This window comes from Typopeltis vanoorti, chromosome 21 (genome assembly GCF_054136105.1).
Source record: "Typopeltis vanoorti isolate ZY-2024b chromosome 21, IOZ_Tvanoo_1.0, whole genome shotgun sequence".
Taxonomy (NCBI): domain Eukaryota; kingdom Metazoa; phylum Arthropoda; class Arachnida; order Uropygi; family Thelyphonidae; genus Typopeltis; species Typopeltis vanoorti.
Window position 1 is genome coordinate 62,821,698 of NC_143569.1, and position 26,597 is coordinate 62,848,294.

Sequence of the window (26,597 nt, forward strand, 5' to 3'; positions counted from 1 at the left end):
GCTGGATATCTAAAACAGCAAATACATACAGAAATGTCCTATAAAATCATTTTGATAACGCAAATATTTCTACGATATTCCTTCTTTTCTGCCTACCAACTTTTATAACCTAAACCTTAATCTATCATCACACGAAGCATTTCACAGATCACTCATCATCTTGGGATCATTCACCTCTGAATCCTCTCCATTGCTTTCTCATCCCCAAAAAACTCAGGTGACCAGACCTGAGTACAGCAATATAGATGTTGTTAAATTTTGAATGAATAAAATTCATTAGGAATTTATTCAATCACAATTTAACAGGTTAAACCCTGAAAGGATATGCTTGCATCCTAGTATATATTATATATATCTTGGCAAATATAGGATACAGTGATTAAGAAGAAAAATTGTGTATATTTCAGTGTAAAAGAATTTCTACTAGATTGTATATTTGATAGTGAAGTTTGGTAAATGTTATATTACTTGTTAAGATTGATACACAAAGAATTGCTGTAAACATTGCATGTAACAAAGTGAGAACACAAGGTCATAGTACGCGGGCAAACCATCGAATTAAGAAGTTGCCCCAAGCAGTCTCATGCGCACATGGCACGTGGAGACCTAAGTTGTTCGGAGCAGATGCTACGGAAGTGAGACCCACGTGTACAAATAAAAACTTGACGGGTGAACGACTTAGGTTACAGAGAGTACTGGTAAGGGGTTAGTAAAAAAAGGGTTAGGACCCCCCCCACACACACACACGAGGCTTTTTTGTGGTTTTCTCTTCTCGAAGGTCTGGACCTGTAGTTTGCGGGGAGTTCTGCCCTCACTCCGGGTAGTAGGCAACTCATGGGAAAGCTCAGCAACTCAGTAGCATGCTACATAAATGCAGAATCACCGTTCGACAAGAATGTTCTTGACATAGGCTCGATATACTAGCAACTTGTGGACTGACCGACGATCACAGGAATCCCAGCCGTAAAACCGACGGAAAGGAAATAGATAAAAGAAAAAGAATCAGGAAGGAAAGAGTATAAAGGATCATCAAGTACGGTATTGTAACCTTTTTGTCAAGTAATGTGTGTGAGGAAGAGAAATTAACTGTAATTTAAGAATTAAGGACTCTGATTAGAATAAGACAAACTTCAGTTTTGTCTTATTCTAATCAGAGTCCTTAATCAGAGTTTGTCTTATTCAAACAGGACTATAGTGCTTTGATAACAGTTAGACAAAAGGAAAAGGAATGTTCTTTACATGTGCTAATTGATAATTATGTCTTAAGAGGTATTGAAGTGTCTTTATTTGAGTAGTTTAGTCAAAGTCTGAAGTATCATTTTTGTTTTATGATCTAAGAATGCTAGATTATGATTCTTTTAGAGAAGTGTTTCTATGATATTCATATTTGTTTAAAATGTATGTAAGTTATTTTGTTTAACATTCTAATAGTAATGATTGATTATTCTTTACACGCTAGTAGACAGGCTTATACGTTGGTTATGCATTATTAAAACACTTAAGGAATTGAACAATGTAGTTAAGGATATAAATTAAATTATACTTTAATAAATACTTTCCGATATTTCAGCAATGTCACGTCGCCATCTTCTAAAGGAACTTACAAAAAAAGGCACGTGTACGTAGGCACTACAACACAGTAACTGGGAATGAAGAGATGAAGCTATTGTTCTCCTAAAAGTCCTGATGGTGTCCTCTAGCAGGCTAAGAAGGTGTTCTTGGCCGTTGGGCTGAAGGTCTGCTGATGTAAGCCTCCCAAATTTGGGGCAGTCGCATACAACCAAATTTGTTGAGGTTTGGAGAATTTCTTAGAGCTGAGGTTGATTCCATAAATAGCCTTTCGAATTTGTATTTGCTACGGCGTATTACTGTAGCTTTCTTCCACCTTATTCTGTGGCGTGAATCCAGAGCATGGTCTGCAAGACCAGAACGGCTGTACTTGTGAAAACGGATGTAGTCCTTGTGTTCAGAAATTCTGATATTCGCTGTCCTGCCTGTTTGGCCAAAGTAAGACAGTTTACAACTGCAAGGGACCTGGTATACACCAGGTAGGTCTAGGGGAAGTGGTTGGTCTTTAGTGGAGTGGATAAGTGATGACAGTTTTCTGTAAGGTCTGTAATAGGAGGTCAGGTCATGTTTTCTTAAGATTTTGGTAATCTTTTCTGAGGTGCCTCGGATGTAGGGAATGGTGACAGATTTAGAGTAATCCTTGTTGTGGAGGGGGGGGGGGAATCTGTGGTTTGTAGGTTCTAATATTTTTTGGATTTTTTTGGGGGGTAGCCATTGGCTGAGAAAGTGTTGAGGATGTGATTTAGTTCAGTGTTTAGGGCCAAGTCGTTTGAACAGATTAGTTTAGCCCTGTTGTATAGTGTTTTCACCACTCCATATTGTTGTGAGGGGCGGGGGGATTGTTGGTGAATGTATCTGCCTGTATGGGTGGGTTTTCTGTAAACTGAGAAAACCAAGGTTCCATTAGGCTGGCAGGTGACTAGTGTGTCTGCGAAAGGGAGACTGTTGTTTTCCTCTTTTTCCAGGTTGAACTTGATTCTGTGGTGTTGGTTGTTTAAGTGTGTTAAGAAGGAGAGAAGTGTTTCAGAGCCATGTGGCCAAATAACGAACACATCATCAACGTAGCGAAGCCATATGGTTGGTTTTTTTGGGGCAGAGGCTAAGACTTTTTCTTCAAAGGTCTCCATAAAGAAATTGGCCATGGGTGGGGAGAGTGGTGAACCCATGGCTGTCCCCTCTATTTGTTTGTAGAATTTTCCCTGCCAAACGAAATAGCCTGAGTTCATTGTGAACTGAAATAAGGCTGAGATATCGGGAGAAAATTTAGCTTGGATTAGCTCTAAAGTTTCCTTGAGTGGAACATTTGTGAATAAAGAGGAGACGTCAAAGCTGACCATTATGTCAGTGCGTTGGAGTGTAAGGTTTTCTATGCTGGTTTTGAAATGGGCTGAGTTTTTTATGTGTGATGGTGTGTTGCCAGTATGGTGTGTGAGCTCTTTGGCCAAATGCTTAGCTAATTTGTATGTGGGGGAATCAATGCGATCCACTATGGGACGTAATGGCTCATTTCTTTATGTAATTTTGGGAGTCCGTAAATACGGGGGAGTATCGAGTTAAACGGCTTTAATCTGTTGGTAACTTCTACAGGCCAAGAAGTGACTTTCTTAAGGAGCATGTGAATTTTTCTAATTTTAGAGTTGGTGGGATTATATTCAATAGGGAGGTAAGTATTAGAAAAATTCACAGGCTCCTTAAGAAAATCACTTCTTGGCCTGTAGAAATTACCAACAGATTAAAGCCGTTTAACTCGATACCCCCCCCCCCCATTTATGGACTCCCAAAATTACATAAAGAAATGAGCCTTTACGTCCCATAGTGGATCGCATTGATTCCCCCACATACAAATTAGCTAAGCATTTGGCCAAAGAGCTCACACACCATACTGGCAACACACCATCACACATAAAAAACTCAGCCCATTTCAAAACCAGCATAGAAAACCTTACACTCCAACGCACTGACATAATGGTCAGCTTTGACGTCTCCTCTTTATTCACAAATGTTCCACTCAAGGAAACTTTAGAGCTAATCCAAGCTAAATTTTCTCCCGATATCTCAGCCTTATTTCAGTTCACAATGAACTCAGGCTATTTCGTTTGGCAAGGAAAATTCTACAAACAAATAGAGAGGACAGCCATGGGTTCACCACTCTTCCCACCCTTGGCCAATCTCTTTATGGAGACTTTGAAGAAAAAGCCTTAACCTCTGCCCCAAAAAACCAACCATATGGCTTCGCTACATTGATGATGTGTTCACTATTTGGCCACATGGCTCTGAAACACTTCTCTCCTTCTTAACACACTTAAACAACAAACACCACAGAATCAAGTTCACCCTGGAAAAAGAGGAAAACAACAGCCTGCCAGCCTAATGGAACCTTGGTTTTCTCAGTTTACAGAAAACCCACCCATACAAGCAGATACATTCACCAACAATCCCCCTGCCCCTCACAACAACATGGAGTGGTGAAAACACTATACAACAGGGCTAAATTAATCTGTTCAAACGACTTGGCCCTAAACACTGAACTAAATCACATCCTCAACACTTTCTCAGCCAATGGCTACCCCTGAAAAAATCCCAAAAATATTAGAACCTACAAACCACAGAACCCCCCCCCCCCTCCACAACAAGGATTACGCTAAATCCATCACCATTCCTACATCCAAGGCACCTCGGAAAAGATTACCAAAATCTTAAGAAAACATGACCTGACCTCCTATTACAGACCTTACAGAAAACTGTCATCACTTATCCACTCCACTAAAGACCAACCACTTCCCCTAGACCTACCTGGTGTATACCAGGTCCCTTGCAGTTGTAAACTGTCTTACTTTGGCCAAACAGGCAGGACAGCGAATATCAGAATTTCTGAACACAAGGACTACATCCGTTTTCACAAGTACAGCCGTTCTGGTCTTGCAGACCATGCTCTGGATACACGCCACAGAATACGGTGGAAGAAAGCTACAGTAATACACCGTAGCAAATACAAATTCGAAAGACTATTTATGAAATCAGCCTCAGCCCTAAGAAATTCTCCAAACCTCAACAAATTTGGTTGTATGCGACTGCCCCAAATTTGGGAGGCTTACATCAGCAGCCCAACGGCCAAGAACACCTACTTAGCCCGCTAGAGGGCACCATCAGGACTTTTAGGAGAACAATAGCTTTTGTAAGTTCCTTTAGAAGATGGCAACGTGACTTTGCCGAAATATCGGAAAGTATTTATTAAAGTATAATTTAATTTATATCCTTAACTACATTGTTCAATTCCTTAAGTGTTTTAATAATATTCTTTACACTGTATAACAACAAATATGACGAATAAACCTTTTGCCATTTTTAATTTGATTGCCTGTGTCTAAGAATCCGATACACCACTCCTAAATTATTTGAATCTAAGCAGGAGGGAATAAACGATAGTTAAGGTCACGACTGCAAACAAAGATCAATAGTGGGTACATCTGCAAGTTCACTTCTTGATTGGGGAACTCTTTTCTTAATCTAAGTGTTCTGGATGGCGCAGCAATAAAAAACAAATTTTCCCAGAACTTTAAGAGAGGCAAATTTCAGCGGCTTTGTCACCTATGAATTGGCTCGTCCCTGAGGCAATTCCTTTGTGTTCTCAATAGTACCACGTGACATCCAAGGAGAGGTATACTATACATCATATAGATATATAATAAGAAGATTAGGACACTATGATAGGGATGTATCAACACTTTATAAATAGGAATAATAATTTCCTTAGCTCTGCTTGTTGGTGTGTTCTTGAATATGGATATTCAAAGATATTTGAATATTCAAGTAGGGAATAAATAGAACTTGAAAAGTTCTATTTATTTCCTACTTGAATATCCAAATGTAGCCATAAGTACAAATATATCTCATTGTCCAAATTCTCATGAAATATAATGACATCACTCCACTTAAAACTGCCAAACATTCAAGAAGTTTCCTTTGCATTTAGTGTTGAATATTGCTCCTCTCTCCTTTTCTTCAACTCTAGTGCATGAATAAATCATTTTATATTTACAATTTAAAAGGATCTCACATGTTTTGGCATTCTTCATCTCAGTAATAACACTAAGGAAGTACATTGGCATAGTATTTCTGTAATTCTTCTGGAAGTTCCACTTATTATGCTGATAGTGCCTATCTTCAATCCTGTTAAGGTAGAGGTTGTTCCAGAAGCTGTAAATTATACTTGCCAAGAAATTCGGGTTTAATTTATATTCTTGTTTAATCCTTTATACAGATGTAAGCAAATGAAGTAGCTTCTTGACTAGGTATATAAAGGCTGATGACTTCATGTTAATTTCCTTCGTATCCCATAATGCCAATATGGAAGGGTCGCTACTCAGACAGGTTTCAACCTTTACTGGAGGTCTCATCAGTAGCAGCCAGACCAAGAAGAGATATTTAAAAAAAAAAAAGTATATATAAAAAATGCAAATGTGTTATATTTCAAAAGACATTCTGAAATGGAAACCAAAATATTGGGCAGATATATATATGAGATCACAGTTAAACAAATAGAATATTCAATGACAGGTTTATAATTTCATATAACTAATTATGACATATTATTAATGGGAATGATTCTTTATCAAAAATTTCAGAAAACTATACTTACATAATAAGAAACAGCATTTAAAAACAGCTCACTCAAATGATGCAGTTGGTCTTCAAATTGAGATCTACAGAATTATGGCATGTTACAATTTAGTTTTATAGCATTCATTTAATGTGCATTAATAATACAAAGATGATGCCAAAATTTTGGAAAATTTAACATTTTTATTAACATGTTGACTGCCATAATTATTATTATTATGTAACACCTCCAGGGAATCCAAAGACTCATCAAGAGAGGGCACCTACTCTACAACTCTGTCTCCACCAACTTCAAATACCTTCACCACCTACATCAATGCCATCTACTACTGACCACCACCACTAGAATTTTCACAGACAATCACTAGCATCCATGCCCACAGCAGGATTCAAACCTGCAGCCTTTTGGTTGGAGAGTGGATTCGCTAACCACTCAGCCAACCAGGCCTGCAAAAATTCCTCTAGTCAGTGACTAGAATCAAACTTGCATCACTCTCTCTCTTTGGGCGATTTAGCACGGTTGAAGGGAACATGCCATCTCCACTGAGCTATATAGGTGCTATTTTGTTAATGTTAAAGAAATTTGCAAAATGGACCTTTGAAAAGCATTTATACTGGAACCAACCACACTCTATCAGATCTTATTACTCAGTCAGTAATGGGCTATTCTGTATTACACTGTTATATACTACTCGTGAGTGATGCAGCACTGTGTAGATTTGATGACACCCTCTAGCGGTTGACATGGTAGTCAAGTTAAATTACAATTGAAAAACATTAATGAACAGAATAAAACCAGCGATTAAAAAAAAAAAAACTATCAATAAAGCTCCACTTCTACTTGATTTTAAAAGAATATTAATTATCTGGACTGCTCTGCGTGTGCACGCACACACAATCTGGCATGATGTTTAGAGCATCGGTTTTCTACCGATTAGTGTACTCATAGGAAATACATTAGTTGCTGTTGTTGAGAACAAAAATCAGCAGTAATGGCAAACACTTCATCATGGACAAGAATAATTTATTTGATGAAATGCCATTCCCAAAAATTGGCAAGCAATTCTCTACAATAATCAACACCATCTCTGTTTTGCACAGAATGCTTTGATGACTTCTGCTGACCTCACTGAACTAGTAGATGTGACATAGCATGTGCACTGAACAATGCACAAGTACTTGTAACCATAACTAAACTGGCTTCAACCAACTAATGTAATGTCCAAGAATCAAAAGTAGCCATCCAAACAACATTTGTCTTCAAAGTGTGATTCCTTGAAATTTTTGAACCAGTCAAATGAACCAGTAACAGCTTTCTTCAAGACTACACCTTTCAAAACATTATGTATAATTTGAAACAAATAAAATAAAATTTCTTAAATTAGATTCATTCATTCATTTTAAATAATCCTAAAACTCACTTAAATATTAAATATACACTATTCAAATATTAAACATACATTGTGTATTGTAATAAATGTATATCAAATTAAATATACTTTTCAAATTGGTAAGCCTTTATTATAATGCCCAATAAAATTTGTTTTATTGGAATAGCTAATATAAAAATACATCAGTTCCAAAAATGAGGTCACTTTTGTACAGTAAAATCATAGACAGTGAATATTTCATTTTAGTGTATTCCATAAAGTTATTTAAAAAAAATAAAAAGTTCAGAGTGGTTTTCATACATTCTCAAATAATCCATGTACATAATGTATAAAAAATTTCAGATTCCAGTACATCGATTTCATATACTTTTCAAATATTACACATAAATTCATGTGATTTGGACAAAAAATTTAAATTACATATTTTTTATATAAATTTTCATTATCTTTCAGTTAGAAACCCATACTGAAAAGAAAAGGATTTCTAGATATAATCAACTAGTTTACTGTATTATTTCTATTTTTCTCTTATACAAAAGTGTGCACTTTTGTATAAATACATACAGGTATAGGGACTGAAAGAAATAACCAATTTTGTGAAATAAAACCGCTCAATAAATCCAAGGCAAGATAGATTACAAAACCTATAACATAACAAGCATCAACAATACAGGCAAAGAGTTGAGGTGGGGAGAGAAAAGAACTGTTAATGTGTTTTCTTTAAGCACTGAAAGTCATGCTCATTTCAGTGTTCTTCCATGGAAAAACTGGAAAGCTACTCCAAAGAAATAAGGTAGATGGAATGAAAGAGTCTTGAGAAGGATGACACTTAGTTCAGTAAGTTTGAAACTGAAGTCGAGGTGTTCGTGCTTTTCTCAAACAGAGGAATGTAAGGATAGTTAAGCAGAACAGTAGTATACATGAAAATACATATAGAAAAAGCAGAAACAATACCTGTGAGAAACATTTGTGAGCAAGAGGTCAAGTCAGTCATCTGTTAATTGAATTGCCCACTTCTAGACAGCATCAAGCATTTTTAGGAAGGTTTGTGCTATCCCAAATGGGAGAGCAATATTCTAAGGCTAAGGGAAATTTGAGATATATGCTAGGAGTTACTTACAGGTGAGAAGTGGTATCCTGAATCGAAGAGAGGATGCCAAGTCTCTTGAAAGCTGAGGAGGCTGTGGATGTAATAAATAGGCATTAGGAAAGGCCAGAGGCATGTCAATCCAAGAAGAGAAACCTGATCTTGATTGGAGATATAAGTATTATCAAAAGGTAAGGGAGAGTGAAATAAGTTCTTTCTATCTCTTTCTTGCAAGAAATAACATAGAACTTTTGGTAGTAGCAAAGTACACTAGGTTGTGCTCTGACTGGAGAATACTAAGCAGATTAGTGATGCATTCATTATGGGAGATCTTGAAACATTTGAGCACCATGGTCTGCCAAACAAAGAAGAGGAATGAAGTGTATCATCAGCAAAACTATGGGTAAGATATGAGGTTTGTTAGAGGGAACATTAATGTATAAGAGGAAGACCATAGGTGAAAGTACAGATCCTTACCCTTCTCTGGGAAATCAAACATAGCAACAATCATTTTATTCTTCCAATAAGCAAAGCTGTGATAGCAGTTTCACCATGCAAATAAGTCATCTACCACCTGGTGGGTGTGAGGATTTAGTTAACCTTTCCTTCAACTAAGAAAGATCTGCTTTTGTCACGGCAGAGCCCCGACATGATGTTCATCATCATCAGTTCATTGGTGACACCAAATTCATTTCAACATAAAATAGATTTTAGTTTATTCTATAAACTGAATTTAACAGATTTAAGTAAAAAATGTGAAAAGAGAATGTTCATGAAGCAAATAATAATAAACATTTTAAATAGTAAACACCTTCATGTATTTCGAAATCTGTTAATGTGCCATACTTTGGAAACATAATTCAAAAGTAATCCTGAGCTGTGCAATCGAGGTGCTTGGTGAGACATCTGGAAAGATTAGAGAGTAGAAGGAGGGTTGGTGGTGGAATAATGATGTACAAGTGGCAGTGACAGCTAAGAGGAAGGCAAAGCAGAAGTGGGATGAGTCAAGAGTGGAAGAGGACAGAGGGGTGTACAAAGAGAGAAAGCAAGAAGCCAAGAGAGTTGTGGCACAGGCAAAGGCCATGGCATATCAAGATCTGTATGATCAATTAGAAACAAAGGAAGGACAGAGAAAAATTTACCAACTAGCGAAATGTAGAAATAAAGCAGCTAAGGACATCTTACATGTGAGGCAGATCAAAGATGCTGAAGGAAGAGTATTATGGAGGGATGTGGACATAAGAAACAGATGGAAAATATACTTTGAGGGACTTTTGAATGAGGAAAATGCAAGGACTCACAGAGGAGATGGGCAGCCTTCTGAGGGGATGGTGCAGAACATCAGTAGAATGGAAGTGATGGAGGCCATGAAGAGGATGAGGAATGGAAAAGCGGTGGGCCCCGACAGAATTCCAGTGGAGGCATGGAAGGCACTGGAGGAAGAAGGAATTGACCTGCTGTGGGACCTGTTCATGAAAGTTTGCCAACAGGAAAATATACCCGAGGAATGGAGGGAGAGTACTCTTGTTCCCATCTACAAGGGTAAAGGGGATGCACAAGACTGTAAAAATTACAGAGGAATAAAGTTGATGTCCCACACAATGAAGATCCTAGAAAGGGTTCTTGATGGTAGATTGAGGGAGGAGGTAGAGATTGCAAAGGAACAATTTGGCTTCATGCCTGGTAGATCAACAACAGATGCTATCTTTGGGTTACGACAGATGATGGAAAAATATCGAGAGAAACAAAGGGAGCTACATCTGGTATTTATTGATCTGGAGAAAGCATACGATAGAGTGCCAAGGCAAGAAGTCTGGAGGTGTCTGAGGGAGAAGAAGTTGCCGGAGAAATATGTCAGGTTGGTGCAGGAAATGTACAGAAATGTAAAGACAAGTGTTCGGACCTGTTTGGGACAGACAGAAGGTTTTCAAGTAACAGTTGGCTTACATCAAGGGTCAGCATTAAGTCCGTTTCTGTTTAATATTGTGATGGAGGTGGTAACAGAGGAGGTGAGAGAAGATGCACCTTGGACAATGTTGTACGCAGATGACATCTTGCTGTGTGTAGATTCAAGAGAAGAAGCGGAAACTAAACTGGAAAGATGGAGAAAAGTACTGGAAGAGAGAGGTATGAGACTGAGCAGAAGTAAGACAGAGTATATGTGTTGCGCAGTGGGCGGTGGCCAGGAGACAGATCTGGAGCTGGAAGGAAATGTCATCAGGAAGGTGAGAGACTTTAGATACTTAGGTTCAACAGTAGAAGAAGATGGAGGAGTTGAGAAGGAAGTGGGATGCAGGATACAAGCGGGTTGGAGGAACTGGAGGGAGATGGCTGGAGTGTTATGCGATAAGAGGGTGCCGATCAATCTGAAAGGCAAAATTTATAGGACAGTAGTGAGGCCAGCTATGACATATGCTATAGAAACTGTGGCCCTGAGGAAAAATAACATCAGCAGGATGGAAGTAGCAGAGATGAGAATGCTTAGGTGGATGTGCGGTGTGACCAGAAAGGATCATCTGAGAAATGACTATGTCAGGGGAACAGTGAAAGTTACGAACTTAGGAGCAAAAATACAATACAGGAGGCAAGGTTGAGATGGTTTGGTCATGTGATGAGGAGGGAGGACGAATATGTGGGAAGAAGGGTCATGCAGATGGATGTGCAAGGAAGGCAGAAGCGTGGGCGGCCAAAGAAGAGATGGAGGGAGCTGGTAGAAGAGGATTTGAAGATGAAGAACTTGGATGTGGTGACAGCCCGAGACAGGAAGGTGTGGAGGAGACTCATAGCAAACAGTGATCCCACTTAAGTGGGAGAAGCTGTAGAAGAAGAAGTTAATGTGCCATACTTTAAATTCATTTCATGATGCAGAAACATGTAAAATGTGATATTCTTAAACCGCACAAAAATCTGATTATTTAATAAATAATAAAATGGATAATGCTGTTTCATTATTTATTCTTTCTTTCTTATTGTATCTATTAATATAATTCTAATAAAATGCATGTTCTGCAGGTGAATATTGTATTGAGATTCAATGAGTTTGAATATAGTACCATTTTTGGTGCACGTTTGGCAGATACTTCACTGAAAAAAGGCTAGAAAGGTTGATCACCTGTTAGCAGGAAGTAATTTGAAGGTGACATCTTGTTCAGGGACCATACCACAGGTTCCAGCACAATGTCTTGATACACTTTAGCAGAGGTTTCTTTCTTGCAGGAATGCAAATTGGATATCCCCAATACATAACCCCCAACCAAGCAATCACTGATGTGGGAGTGATGACCTCTCTGAATCTTGAGTGCTATGGCACGTGCTGCGTGACCATCCGGGATGGTCGCACAGCATGTGTAACCTGATATACCCAATCGTTTTGGCAGTTAAACAACTCTTCAATGGTGAAAATCATCTAATCTGTGAAGATGATATCTGTGTGTGTGTGCATGCGCGCGCGCATGTTATTCGTGTACCGCCAGAGAAGTGTCTTTGATTTTATCACCCTCTGCTGCATAAGTTTTGTTAGGAAGTGTCCAGTAGAATGATGATAACCTCTCATCCCAGGTCATCAGTTAGTACACGACATTGTTCTCTGCAAAACATTCATCTCTCATGACATCACTTTCTGCATTCTCACAAGATTATGGCAGCGGTGTGCTTTCACAGCCCTCACAAGCTACTGTGTCCTAAACAGTGTATGTTGACATGTTCTTTGGTGGTGAGATACATCTTCTGTATCGTTATGATGGTCCATTACACAAACACCCTACTGATCTCGAGTGCTTTTAGCATGCTGAAAATAACAGATGGCTGCATTCCAACCTTGTGAAGTGCTATTACAGCTACACAGTTCTCATAATCTCCTCCACTGCACGTTAACCCATGCAACTAGATAATTCTCTCTCTCTCTACTGATAAACACACAAATGTTGTGCACACAGCATCACTATGGAACTTGGCTCACACAATTCTGTGGGAAGCATGAGGTGTACAGGAGTTGTAATAGTATTTATGGCAAGACTGAGCACACACACACATGTGTGTAAGACACATTTTCCTGGTACAGGCATGGGTTCACTTATTGTATTAGAAGACAAGGTCAATGGCATTCTCTGTTGCTACCCTGAGTGTTCATCAGTATCATTCATTCCTTGCTGAGAGGACCATCACAAGCATGTTGAAAATAACAGGGGAAATATTTTGGAAAATCAATCACTAATGATTTTCCAAAATACAAAAATCTGACCTATTATGGCAAAGCTTTTTATGAAGATACTGAGTTTGCCTTCCTAAAAAAAATTGACATGTGCTACAGCTGAGAAATAAAAGATAAAAACATAAGAAGAAAAGAAATGAGTACTGATTTATCTTTCCTGCACAGTACTTCTATACACAGATCCTGGAGTTCATTCCTGAGAATGAACTCCAGAAGAGTTATAACTCTTGAGAAAGTGCAGCATAAAAATGCTGCACCTTTACATTCTCCAAAGAAAAACTTCATGGATGAGAACTAATAAGAATCAAATAAATCATGGGAAAATTTTAAACAGAGAAAACAGTACGAAATGTAATAAGAATAAAGCAAATACCTTTTTCTTCTTAATCAAGCATGAAAACCTTAACAATAATTGATTGCTGGCCTGGTTAGCATATCCGCTCCAGCCAAAAGGCTGCATGTTCGAATCCCGGCATGGGCATGGATGTTATATGATTGTCTGTGAAAATACTAGTGATGGTGGTCAGCGGTAGATGGCATTGTTGTAGATGATGAAGGTAGTAGTTACAGTTGGTGGAGACAGAGAGATGTAGATACCTCCCTTGATGAGTCTTTGGACTCCATGGAGGTGTTATGTAATAATAATAATAATAAAGAAAAGACAACATATTTGGAAAAATATAAATCCCTTGAACCAAGATGGCTGATTATAAAAAAAAAAAAAGACAAAAAAAAAAAAAATAAAAGGACAATAAAAAAATGAGATTGACTATTTTTTCTGATCCTTAGGTAGAGTGAAATGAGGAAGAGTTGTGAAATGGCAAGTTTTGCAAGTCAAACCATTATAAGTAAGCAGTAAAGGAAGGGAATAGGTCTTTATGGGAGATCAAATATCAAATTTTGAGATTTCCCAGATGTTGAAGCGCTCTTACTATTTTCTAGGGAATGGACTCAATTTGATGGTTAATAAATTGCTAATTATTTATATTTGCCTGAATATTATGTCGTTCACTGACAATGGCTTAATGCAATTTAGGGCAATGATTTTCATTGATATCATACTTAACTAGTTTCAAAGTTTTAAATGTTGCTATTACTCTTGATCTTGACATGATATTTTCTCTCATACAGAAAGAACAATGTGTTTATTCCTTATATTGTTCACCAAAGTGACACCAAATAAACTAAAATGTTATGGGGATATTTTCAACAGGCATAAAAAGTATGAATCTGAGGAAATGTTTTGAGAAGAGAAAATAGGAGGAAGAGGGTTATTCAGTGTCTTGAATATCTGGTTTTCAAGTATGTAAAACCATTTAATATGTATAAGAAAATAATGTATTTATTTACTTTTAAATCATATTTTATTGATTCAGTAATCCTTTGAGTAAGTCTTTGAAAGTTTATTTTTCACTTGGTTAGACTATAATAAATTTAGTTTAATCCTTTATCCAAGTGTGAGCAAACAAAGTTTGCGCCTGAAAATATCTTCAGGACTGAGGTAAGGTAGTACAACATCGGGCAACTTGCAGCAAAGGTGGATCAAGCTCCCAACTCCTTGTCTTAGTATCTTCCATAATGCACAGCACATCTCCTTGCGGACATGTATACTGCTATGCATTAAGGGAAGGGCATAGCAGTATACATGTCCACAAGGAGATGTGCTGTGACAAGGAGTGTGACAAAGAGATACTGAGACAAGGAGTTGGGAGCTTGATCCACCTTTGCTGCGAGTTGCCCGATGTTGTACTACCTTACCCTAGTCCTAAAGATATTTTCAGGCGCAAACTTTGTTTGCTCACACTTGGATAAAAGATTAAACTAAATTTATTATATTTATTTGAGTAAGTCTGTTTGTGTTATTCCTAATCTGTAGGTGGATCTCCATTTCTGGGTGATGAAATCAGAATGCATATACTAACATAAGAATTTAGCTGTTACATAAATCTTATCCACAAAGGCTATAAGCCTATAGTACAGCAATATTAGTATACTGAACTGGCCAATGATCGGGTGTTTCCCAAAGTGTGGTCTATGGTCTTATACCGATCCTTAGTCTTCAGAAAATATAAAAATTAAAATATGGTATATGTCATTGGAAAATGAAACTACCAATAATGAGAAATAAAACAGAAAAGTGTAACTATATGTTATTCAAATTTAATAACATGCACAACTGTAAAAATATTTATGTAGCTCCAAAAAGTCAAAATATTTTTACATAAATTTTACCAAGCCCAGTAAGAATTGTAACTTGTACATAGATGTTTGTTTAAATGTAAATAATCCTAATGGGAATTGTATATGCTCTCTGCCAAATAAGGGAATATTCTAGAAGGTGTAATATTAAGGCAATACCTTGCCACTAATAAACAGTATATTTTTAGCTCTTTGTAAAGATGTCAAATTTTGTGTGTGTTTATACATGGAAACGCTCAAGGTCAGTGCTAGGTGGACCAACAAAAGCTTCAAATGAATGTCTGCTGCCAGAAAGAATAGGATTATTGGAGAAAAACAAAGGAAGGGTCAGTCTGAGAAAAGGATCACAGGATTTCACCAAAATGTTCGGGGTCACATATCTCCGTGCAAGGATTCGCAAGTGACTGAATAAAAGGCGTTGGCGAAAAGATCGCAACATCGGTTCCAGGAGTTCCTCATCAGTGATCCAGAGGTCGTCGGTCAGTTGTCAAGAAGTCGTCAGCAGTTATCCGTCAGATGTACGTCATCGGGATCGCGACTTCAGGAGAAATCATGCCAGTGATCTAAAAGAAAGATGACGAGAAGCCGATCCGCCAGGCAAAGCAGATATTTGATGATGAATTGACGAGTCTTCGCCGGGAGCTGTCAACCAGAGGGAAGAAATTGCTCTGTTAGTCCAATGCGCATGCAAGCATTCCACAAGCCGATAATCTTCATCCGAAGTGTGGCGAGTACAGCGTCCCAGAAGCATCAGTAAATCTATCGCTGCTGTAAAGAGGGAGAGAAAAACCTGACACAGAAGAAAAGGGAACAGAAGTCCAGTTCGAAGCCAAGTGCACAGTGGGTAGCAGCTATAAAGTGAGTTGACCTGTTTGTTCAATTTTCTTGAGCTTTTAAGAGAACTTTTTATTAGTGGACTGTAAAGCAGAGGCCGATCTGAATAGGCATATTTAACAGTTGAAGATTATAAAGTAATTAATTGTCAGGAATTTGTAGTTGAAATAAGTCACAGTGTAACTGTTTGCTGAATTGGTGAAACTTATCTATAGAATTTTCCAAGCATAGAAAGGAAGGAGCAATTGTGTGTAAAAGATATTGTCTATATGTTCGATGAATAAGAGTTAGCAATTAAGTAATAAGTACCACTGCTCAGTATAAATGATTTATGTTATATTAAGAAAATTAGTTAAATATGTGATATGATTTGTGCGAGTAAAATGCAGGAACTTAACTAATTTATTTATGCAGATTTGAATTGAGATGTTTTTTTCTATTACTGAAAATGCAGTGTAAATTTGTCTTATGTTAATTAAATTTTGTTGTTTAAATATTAAATAAGTGTCGCCTGATTCTTAATTATTTGATGCACTGTTCCGAAAAAATATTAGAGCCTATTAGCGGGAACCCAAGAGAAAGGATAGTAAAGAATAGACAGTAGACCACGACTGCAGATACTAATTAAATTAGGGATATTCTGAGGGAAAAAAGTGGAAAACCACTGGACGCATTTTACACTTCTTGTTAATAGAAAACAAACATCAGTGGTGCAGCTTTTAATCAAATAAATTTTCTGGTGTTCGAAGAATGAGAAGGCAAGTGCGGAAGGCAGTTTAGCGTAAGGAGATATTAAAGATATACCAAAGAGTGATAAGGAAGAATAGTTAGAAGTACATAACAAAAGCTGTATATAAACATATACAGGGATATAAAGAGATAAGATAGAGATCCATAAAGAAAATAAATAGGATAAAGAGAATAATAGTGTATATATATAAATAAATGAATAATAATAGCCCCCCTGTTTACAATGGCACAGTTCTGACAGGATTAAACCCACCATATGTTTACACAACCACATAGAAAACAATTAGTCCTGGCCAGTTGCCTAACTAATATCAGAAATTTTTATCTAATATTACAAATCTAGTTATTTAATTCAGTAAATTACATACAGATATATATAATGGGCCACAAAAAAATTATACTGAAAAAACCAGTCCCTAGCTTTGTGAAGTTTGAAAAATACTTGCTTAGTAATCTGGAACCTTTGCTTTAGAGACTAAACATGGAACTTTTTTTAAAGCCACTTCAGGCTTTCAACAAGCATGATGGTGGTCTGACAATGGGCAACTAAGTTTATTTACTATCAAAAGACATTCACAAAACATGCCCATGGTAGAATTCTTGATAGAATTCAAACTTGGCAAACCAGGTTAGCAACAGTTTATTAGGTGTCTTATCACAATCATCATGTTGAATTTTTAAAAAATTTATTATTCATTAATTTATTTTTTTATCTGATTCCTACTACTTGAAAGGTTGCAAAGTCAACAGTATATTAGAAATGTGAATGGGCTAACTTTTCTTTCTGTTTTTAAATTAATTTTATAATTATAATTTTTTCTGACTAAACATACAAACATATACAAAGTACAATTTTTTCTGTAGTTTTATTTATTTTTTACACATTTTGGAAACCCTGCTCTAGAGAGCAAACATGAAACTTTTTCAAGACACTTCAGACCTCCAATAAATAAGCAGGATGGCAGAAACATACTGGGTGATGAAATTCATCTCCCACTTAAAGACAATCACAAACATCTACGTTTATAGTGATATTCTAACCTGCAACCTGTCAGTTGGAAAGTAGAAATACTAACCACTAAGCCAACCAAGGCCAGTGAATAGTGATCTTTACAAATGAGAGGGAGAAGTCACATCCGGAACCTTAAATGCAATGTTAAAAATTCTGAACTAATGAAAAATGCTATGAAAATGACACTTAAAAATTACATGAAGTCTTTATTATTATTTTCTTGACCTCTATGGAGTCACAAGACTCATTGTCGGAGGGCAATGCTAGTCAACACAAAATCTATAATAACACTCCTAAACTCAATCCACTGTTTGCACTTTCACCACTTTCTATGCAATTCAATTTCTATGCATTCCATGTTCCTATCACTCTCCATGCAAAAAACTTGGAACTTTTGCAACATCTAGAGATGACTCCTTGCTCCACCATATGAAAATTCTCCTCAGTGCTATTCTGATAATAACCCTTCAACAGCTAAAATATCTCAATTCCTCTTTGTCTTCTATCTACCAAACTCTGCAGTCTGCAAGTCTATCCTCATAACCAATACTGTAAAAATCCTCATATAATTTTTGTTAACTATTTCCATACCCTCTCCTCACCTTCATAGCCCTCAAATCCCCTGTGATCTGATCAGACCCTGAGCTAGATATAGAAGAGTAGAGAACATGTTGTGGCCTTACAAGAAGACTTGAATAAATTGAGTGGTTGGGCACGGGAATGGAGATGAGAGTTCAATGTTGCAAAATGTAAGGTTTTAAAATTTGGGAAACAAAGGTGGACATATTGTCGCAGATGGAGGAAATAAGAGATCTTGGGATGATAGTGGATAAGGATCTGAAATTTAGGGAACTGCCAAAATTGTGAAGACAACACAAAGACTTCTGGGAATGATGTGGAGGATAGTGACTTGTAGAAGCAGGGAGATTCTTGTTCCATTTTATAAGGCTTTGATTAGGCCACACATGGACTACTATGCCCAGATTTCATCACCTGGTTTTCAAAAGGACGAAGAAATGTTGGAAAGGGTCCAGAGGCGACTGACTAAGGTATTTTCTGACCTCTGGAATATGAGAAAAGATTGAGAAAATGCAATTTACAGAGTCTAGTGGATAGGGGGAAAGAGGGGAGATATGATATACATATAAATTAGTAAGGAGTTGTTATGGGATCAATGTTGGAGAAGTTCTACAGAAACAGTGGGAGATCAGGAGAGAACCAGAGGCCATCCCTGGAAGCTGTATAAAGAAGGCATGAGCAGGGGAACGAGAAGCAGGTTTTTTGCATGCAGAGTAGTGAATGATTGGAATACCTTACCTAAGAGTGTGGTGTCTACAGAGAATTTGAGTGTGTTTAAAGTACACGGCATGTATAAGCTGTGTGTATGATAAAAGGACCTCCTAGATGAGTCTTTGACTCCATGAAGTCTTGGGTAATTCAAAGCTCATAAAATGGAGCTACCACCCTTTTATCAATTGTGGTCAATATCCTCCACAATATTTCAGCAATTTTCTGAGATGTCTTTACAACTTTTGCAGTATGTCCTCTGAACTTCACATTTCTATCTATAATTAATCCATGATCCCTTGCTTCCTCCGCTTTTAGTTGCATTAAACTGACATCTCCCATTCATCCATCAACCTTTCCAGCTTATTCAAATCCTCTTGAAGAGCCAAATCATCAGCACTGTTATTAATAACCCTCCCAAACTTTGCATCACCTGCAAATAACTGAATATCTCCCCGTAATCCTAATGACAATACCACTGACATAACAACTTAACAGTAATGATCCCAGTACTGAATCCTGAGGAACTCCACTTGTAACCTTACTACTCCATGATACTATTCTCCTATATATAACTCTCTGATATCTAAAAAAAAGCTAATTCAATCCACTAACCAGATATTCAAACCCCATACATTGCAACTTAAAAACCAACTTGTCATGTAGCACCCTTCAAATGCCTTTGCAACAACAACAAACAAGTGCTTGTTTTATCCTCATCCACCACTCATTACTCTATTGTAAAAGATAACCAATTTACTAAAATAAGAGCATCCCTTAAAAAACTATGCTGGCTTGCATAAATAATATTGCCCTCATCTGCCTGGTAAGAACTCATGAGGTCTTACCATTTTCTCCACTTCTCCAAAATCTTTATAAGTACAGAAAAAAAATACAAACAGGCCTATAGTTTGATACCTCCATTCTACTTCACCTTTATGCAATGGCACTATCTTACCTTCCTTCCACTCTCCAGGAACTTGTCCACTGCAAGATTTTCATTAAACAGCCAAGTTAATGGCATGGTCAGTTCCACAACACATTTCCTTAAAATGTGGCAAAATTCTGTCTAGTCCCTCTGCTTGAATGACATTTAGTGTAATCAGTATTTGTAATACATTCTCTTTATTCCATTCTAATGCTTCAGCACTCCTTATCCCTCTAGGAATAGTATGTTGTACCAGTCATGTTCATTGGTTATCCGAGTCCCATCTCCATCCAGCATGATAATCCATCCACAATCATTTTTCCTCCTATTCGCCACTCCTTGCTCCACCATATGAAAATTCTCCTCAATGCTATTCTGATAATAACCCTTCAGCAACTAAAATATCTCAATTCCTCTTTGTCTTCTATCTACCAAACTCTACAGTCTGCAAGTCTATCCTCATAACCAATACTGTAAAAATCCTCATATCATTTTTGTTAACTATTTCCATACCCTCTCCTCACCTTCATCCCCCCTCAAATCCTCTGTGATCAGACCCTGAGCTAGATATAGAAGAGTAGAGAACATGTTGTGGGCCTTACAAGAAGACTTGAATAAATTGAGTGGTTGGGCACGGGAATGGAGATGAGAGTTCAATGTTGCAAAATGTAAGGTTTTAAAATTTGGGAAACAAAGGTGGGTCATATTGTCGCAGATAGAGGAAATAAGAGATCTTAGGATGATAGTCACATCCCAAGTTTAGATATCCCAAGAATGATAGTTTAGGATTGCAGTGCTAGTCTCTGCTCATATTCTAGTTTTTCTCTCTCCTTACAAGTTCTTTCCTAGCCTGAGCCTTATACTCCTCATGCTGTTCTCCACTCTTTTTTTATATGTTTTCCATAATCTCTTTTTATCTGCGATTCCTATTTAATTTCTCTAGTCATCCATTTGACTCAAAATCACTATCATCTTCACTCAAGGTATACAATCTGCCACTGCTGTCAACATTTATTTTCTTAAGTATTTCCTATGCACATTGCCCTCCCTTCCTTCAAACTCTTTTTATAACTCTATGATAGTTTCCTGCCTTAGAATTCCATAAAATTCTTTCTGTTTTTGATACTTCTACATACCTATTCATCCAAGTCAGGCTACATGGTCACCATTCTCACCAACCTGGGAAGTTCAAGTTCCAGACACAGGATCTTTTGGAACAAAAGATCCTGCTTGAAGAAACTGCATGACAGGTAAGATGCAATTTGTCCAACTTTTGACATATCTTGATCATGTAAGATCATCAAGATTACTAATGTTAATTTAAATATGCAACCACTATCTCACTGTCTGATCTTATTACAGCAATGAAATATCTACAGATTGTCCCAACAGATTCCTGATGGGATAGTGGATCAATGCCTTGGGCTTTAGGATAATATAGGTAGGATGCTTACAGTATTTCATTATCCACATCTCATGCAGGGTTATTGAGTTCCTTATTCATTTCTCTCTTATTATTATGGTAGAGAACCCAGTAACTGTACATGAAGAACATCATCATTGTGATTACTTCTAGATACAGAAGAGTCTACTGGAACAAAACTGATACCCTACATAAAGACATTTCTCATGAGAAAGATTGGATATACACACACTAACACACACAAAGAAATAAATGAATATTATGCATCAATCAAACCTAAACAAGTATGACTTGTAACCTCTTTAGGAAGCAATCTTGTTAAATATACACAAAGTTGTAATTTATTATTATTTTTTAATGATAAGATAGAAGTTGCACTCTTTCAGCCCATAGCTGGCTATCACACTAATTCATTTGAGTCTCCATAGCTCAGTCGGTATAGACAAAGCCCTTTAACCACAAAGACCTGGGTTCAATTCCATCCCTTAGAACAGACAAACAAACAAACTGGCCCGTGAACACACATGGATCTACAATCATAAAATACATACTTAATCCCTCACTAGGAGGGCTCAACCAGTCCTAAGGGACATCGAGGAATGGGGAAAATCCCACACAAATAAATATATAAACTCTTATCGTTCATTAATATCAAAAATTTTGTATGCATCCAGTTCCTTAACATATTCCAGAAAATTCCTCTTTTGCTACAGTTGGGGAAAAAAAATAATAAAAAATCTGTACTTATCTGCATACAAGAGTTCACTCTTAGTGCTGTTCCTAATGCAAGAAAAAGTAAAGACATACTGAAACAAGTTTCTTTGGCTGCTTTCAAATACTTTTTCTAAAATTATTCGGGGGAAAAATATCCGTCTATAAAACATGAAATAAACAAATATGCCAAAGAAAGAGAAGAATGACTATTACAGATCTTAAGCTGACTGACTACAGCAAATGTTATAACAAATTTGTTCACCATAACCAATTCAAAAAGTCCAGGCCAAAGCGCAATAGGCACAATATTATTCTAAAAGAAATTCACCATAACAAACTACCCACTATAATAAACTATTACTAAAATGTCATCGACATATCTATCCTCTACAAAAATTAATGCCAACTAAAGGGGATTTTATGAAAGTTTTCAATTTTAACTAGGAATGGGTTGGTAAAACCCAGGTTCAAGTCCCAACTGGAAGGCCATACATCTATATAGATATTCCGAAATGAATTATTAAAATCTATCATTAAATGATATTTTAATATGCTGAGTAACATGGCCAGGTACTAATTCTGTATGGAAATGCAGACTAATGACATGTAATGAAGATTTAGACCCACTCATTTACAAAGCTCTCAAACCAAGATATCAGGCCTTATTTTGAAAGTAACTGAAGAGGTGTCAATAACAGTGATTTCCACTTCCATTAGTCTAGCATGAACAGGTGGATATTCAGTGGGAGAATATTAGAGCATTTCTAGTAAACAATTTCAAGTGTTTTAGGCTCAATATCATCACCAATCTTCTCATTGGTGGCATCCGGTGTATGGCGATCCACATTTAGGCAAAAATAGCAAAAAAAATAAAAAAATAAAAAGTGCTAAATTAATTCCTATTTTGTTATTCCATAAAAACAGAATTGGGTTCAGACTTGGTCTGATTGGCTGAGTGGTTACTGTATCTAATCCTGCCATGGACATGGACGTTTATGATTCTTCTGGTGGGAGATGAATTTTATTACCCGGTGTAAGATCATCACCCAGTTTATGATGAAGGCCTGAAGTGGCTTGAAAAAGTTCCATGTTTTGTTTCTAGAGCAGGATGTCTGGATTATGTAAAAAATAAATAAAATTAATAAAAACAGAAAAATACAAGTCCCAAGCTTGCCATGGTATGAACGTACTCTGTATACTCAAATATAACTCACATTTTTTCCCCAAAAATTAAAGTGAAAAAATCATGACACGAGATATGTGTAGAGATTTTTGGAAACTAAAGTTTACAGGAAAAAATTAAATGACGTTTATAACTGCTCATATTATTTATAAAATGAATGCATTTAAATTTCAATTATCAATGTCATTTACGCGATCAGAAGCTCACTTCGTCACGAGATATAATTCAATCTTTAGCATCAGTGCTTCTGTAATTAAATTAAAACAAACAGTTTCATTATTGCTTCTTTTATCATTTCAGATTCATAAGATCACCATGATTTAAAAATACTAAAAATGGGTATAACTTACCAAGAATCTACTATTCGCTATCGCTACTTCCGGTCTCGCATATGATTGGTGCAGTATTACCAAAGGATTGTGTAACTCAACAACAAAGGCAAGCTGACCATCTAATGAGGTCCTGGATTACTGTAGGACAGACATCCCTTGACTCACCTGATGTGCCATCCCATAGATGTTCAATAGGGTTGAGATCAGGGATCTATGGAGAGACCAGTCGTGTGGTGACATTCATGTCCATTGTTAAATTATGAATGAAGGTAATTTATAAATTATAATACTTCATTCATATTTAACATAATCCTCCATTTCATAAGCAAGACGTAAATATTATTTATTGTTTGTCTCTTGCTTATAGTGTTATTCATATAATTGCCTTGAATTTTGTTTATTATTATTTAATAATATAATCTTAAGTAATGTAATAGTTATAAAAAGGACTCTGTATAAAAATGTCATTCATTTTATTTAATTTATTCCTATAATAATATTGTAAGAAATTATATATATGTAAGTTTAATGTACCCTATGTGAAGTATGATATTTTTTATTTAACATTACTGAAAGAGAAAGTAATTTTATGTAATTCTTCTGATTGAATTTGATTGGCTGTTGTCAAGGTAACGGAGTTAATTTTAGATAGCGCGTGCGTGGAGCGTGAGCTATGGTATTCGAAGGGAGAAGGAGTTGATATGAGCTGAACTGGCTAGAACCGGATTTTGGTGGGAAGAATGAAGTTATTTTATTGGAAAATGAAAGTAAACAGGGGAGAAGCATTCAGGACAGCACGGAGTGAAGTAACGGGTGGCAGTAAAGGGAATTTGGAAATGCCATAAATAGATTATGAAAGGACCAGGAAATTAATAGGCAATTTGGAATATTTCTACGGAATTCTAAAATTATGTTGAATTCCAATTGTTTTGAGGAAGAATAGTGCAAAGCTGAAATTAATGCGTAGAAGAAAATAAGGAATAAGTAGATTACCTGAAACGAGTGCGTCAAGACTTGTGAAGCTCTATGTTTAATATTTCAGTTATATAGTGAAGATTCCTTTTGAATAGTGTTACTTCAAAGTGATAGTTAACTTCAGTTTTAAGTCTGCCTATAGTGAATCCAATGTGTAAAAGACATAACCCAGTAAGAGCAGTCCATTTTTTTTATATTTCAGTGTGAAGATATAAGAGTTAGCTCCACCTGATATATCTTAACATTAACTGTGGCATTCTACTAAAAATAGCCGAAGTATGGAGCTTTAAAGTGTTACCCCCTTGAAGTGATAACTGCCTCATAATTAAATTAAGTGTTAGTTGACTAAGAAAGAATTAGAGAATTCTACTTTAAGAATAATTACTGTGAGATTCTGTAACATTGAACTGTGTGGACCATCTTCAATTATTCGGATGAATATAGTATTGACAGCTGAATGTGCGATGCCTAATGTTTTATGTTTGTTATGAGTATTTGGACTAAGCTGATTTGCATTATCTTGTTTTTAAAGTTTTACTTAAATGTACATGTTCTATAACCCTGTATTAAATGTTTATTTTATTGGATTCAATTTGTTGTTTGCCTAATTTTTCTTCATTACACCGCTCATAAAATTTATCGGACCTTGCAGAAGCCTTAAATATTAATTTTAAACTCGGCCTGTAGAAAAGTGAGATTGCTAAAGTTAGTTGATGATTTGTTTCCACTATATTATATAGACTAATCTGAATATAGGGTGGCGCAGGATAATATAAATTTCTCTATATTTGGATTAGTAATCAACCAACAATTAATTAAGATAATAAAAAACAGATAATTTAAATAAGAACTACGTTCTAACAAGATGGCGGATTCAGAGCCAGGATGTACGATCCAACACCATAAATCATGCAGTTATAGCAGCAGCCTTATGACCTTGTGCATTGTCTTGTTGAAAGAGACAGTGGTTAGTTCCATAGAAATGCCAAAGTAGGAAGCATTGTATTGTCCAGAATGTTCAGATACCTCTCAGAGTTCAATGTTCGTGGCACCACAAACAGAGATCCGATGCCAAAACCAGGAAAATCAGGATCATACCATCACAATGACACCTCTGAATTTCATAGTTGGGGTTACACACTCTGGCAACCAGGATGTGTAACCTGACCTTCACCAACACATCTATCTGTTCAGTAGAAGTTGCAGCATGATTTGTCACACCACAACACAGCTTTCCAAGCTTCCACTGTACATGCTCTTTGCACTACGGAAGATGATGCTGAATGTTGGTTCGGGTAATGTGAGGCTTGCATATTGCGGTCCTGCCATGGAAACCCATGTTGTGAGCCTTGGTTCTGAATGTTTTTCTGCAGATTCATGTTCTAGTCCAGTGCTTCCCAAACTTCTGGATGTCAAGGCCCCCTTTGCAAAAATTAAAATATTTCACGGGCCCCCCACTCGAAAAAAAAATCGTAATAGAGAGATACATTATTATAATATTTATTGTATTTATATTCAATACAAAACATACACAGCGAATATTGCAAAAATCAAATGCATATATTACATTTTTTGCCTCTTACCGTTTGGTTCTGAAGGCAATGCGGGCTGTTCTGGTAAAATATGAAATACTGTCCTTTTTTTTTTTTTTTTTGAGTCTGTTTCTGCTTCTTCTGATTGTTCGTGGGATTTTTTTTTTTATTTTTTATCAGCCACTTATCCATCTCAGGGTTAAATTTTTTAACGTAGAATAGATCAAATAATATCACCACTTACCGATACTGGCACACCACAGACTGATAACATGAAATTAGTGAATATTACCTGAATAAGGGAATCCCGGACCAGGAACATTTTTCTCTTTTGTGACTTTTCTCCCCTTTACTGTAATTAAACCTAATGCGAAAACAGACAGCAAAGGCAGGTTATTAAAACGTGTATATGATTAGTGCGGTATTAACAAAAGATCGTGCAACCGAAAGATAAAAGCATAGCTGACAATTGAGTTGAAATGCTAACTCTCTTCAACCGAATTCCATATGTGAAACTGCCATAACATTCATTATATATATATATATATATA

At 36.6% G+C, this 26,597-nt stretch overlaps 1 protein-coding gene across 1 annotated transcript in view; it reads right to left on the reverse strand.

Annotated features, from left to right (window-relative positions):
* Nucleotides 1-26,597, reverse strand: part of LOC150094915 (uncharacterized) — a 112,253-nt gene that overhangs the window by 40,987 nt on the left and 44,669 nt on the right. Inside the window, exon 6 of the mRNA XM_090411280.1 lies at nucleotides 6,209-6,272. Within this exon, the coding sequence (XP_090267406.1) occupies nucleotides 6,209-6,272 (64 nt within the window). The remainder of the gene's footprint in view (nucleotides 1-6,208; nucleotides 6,273-26,597) is intronic.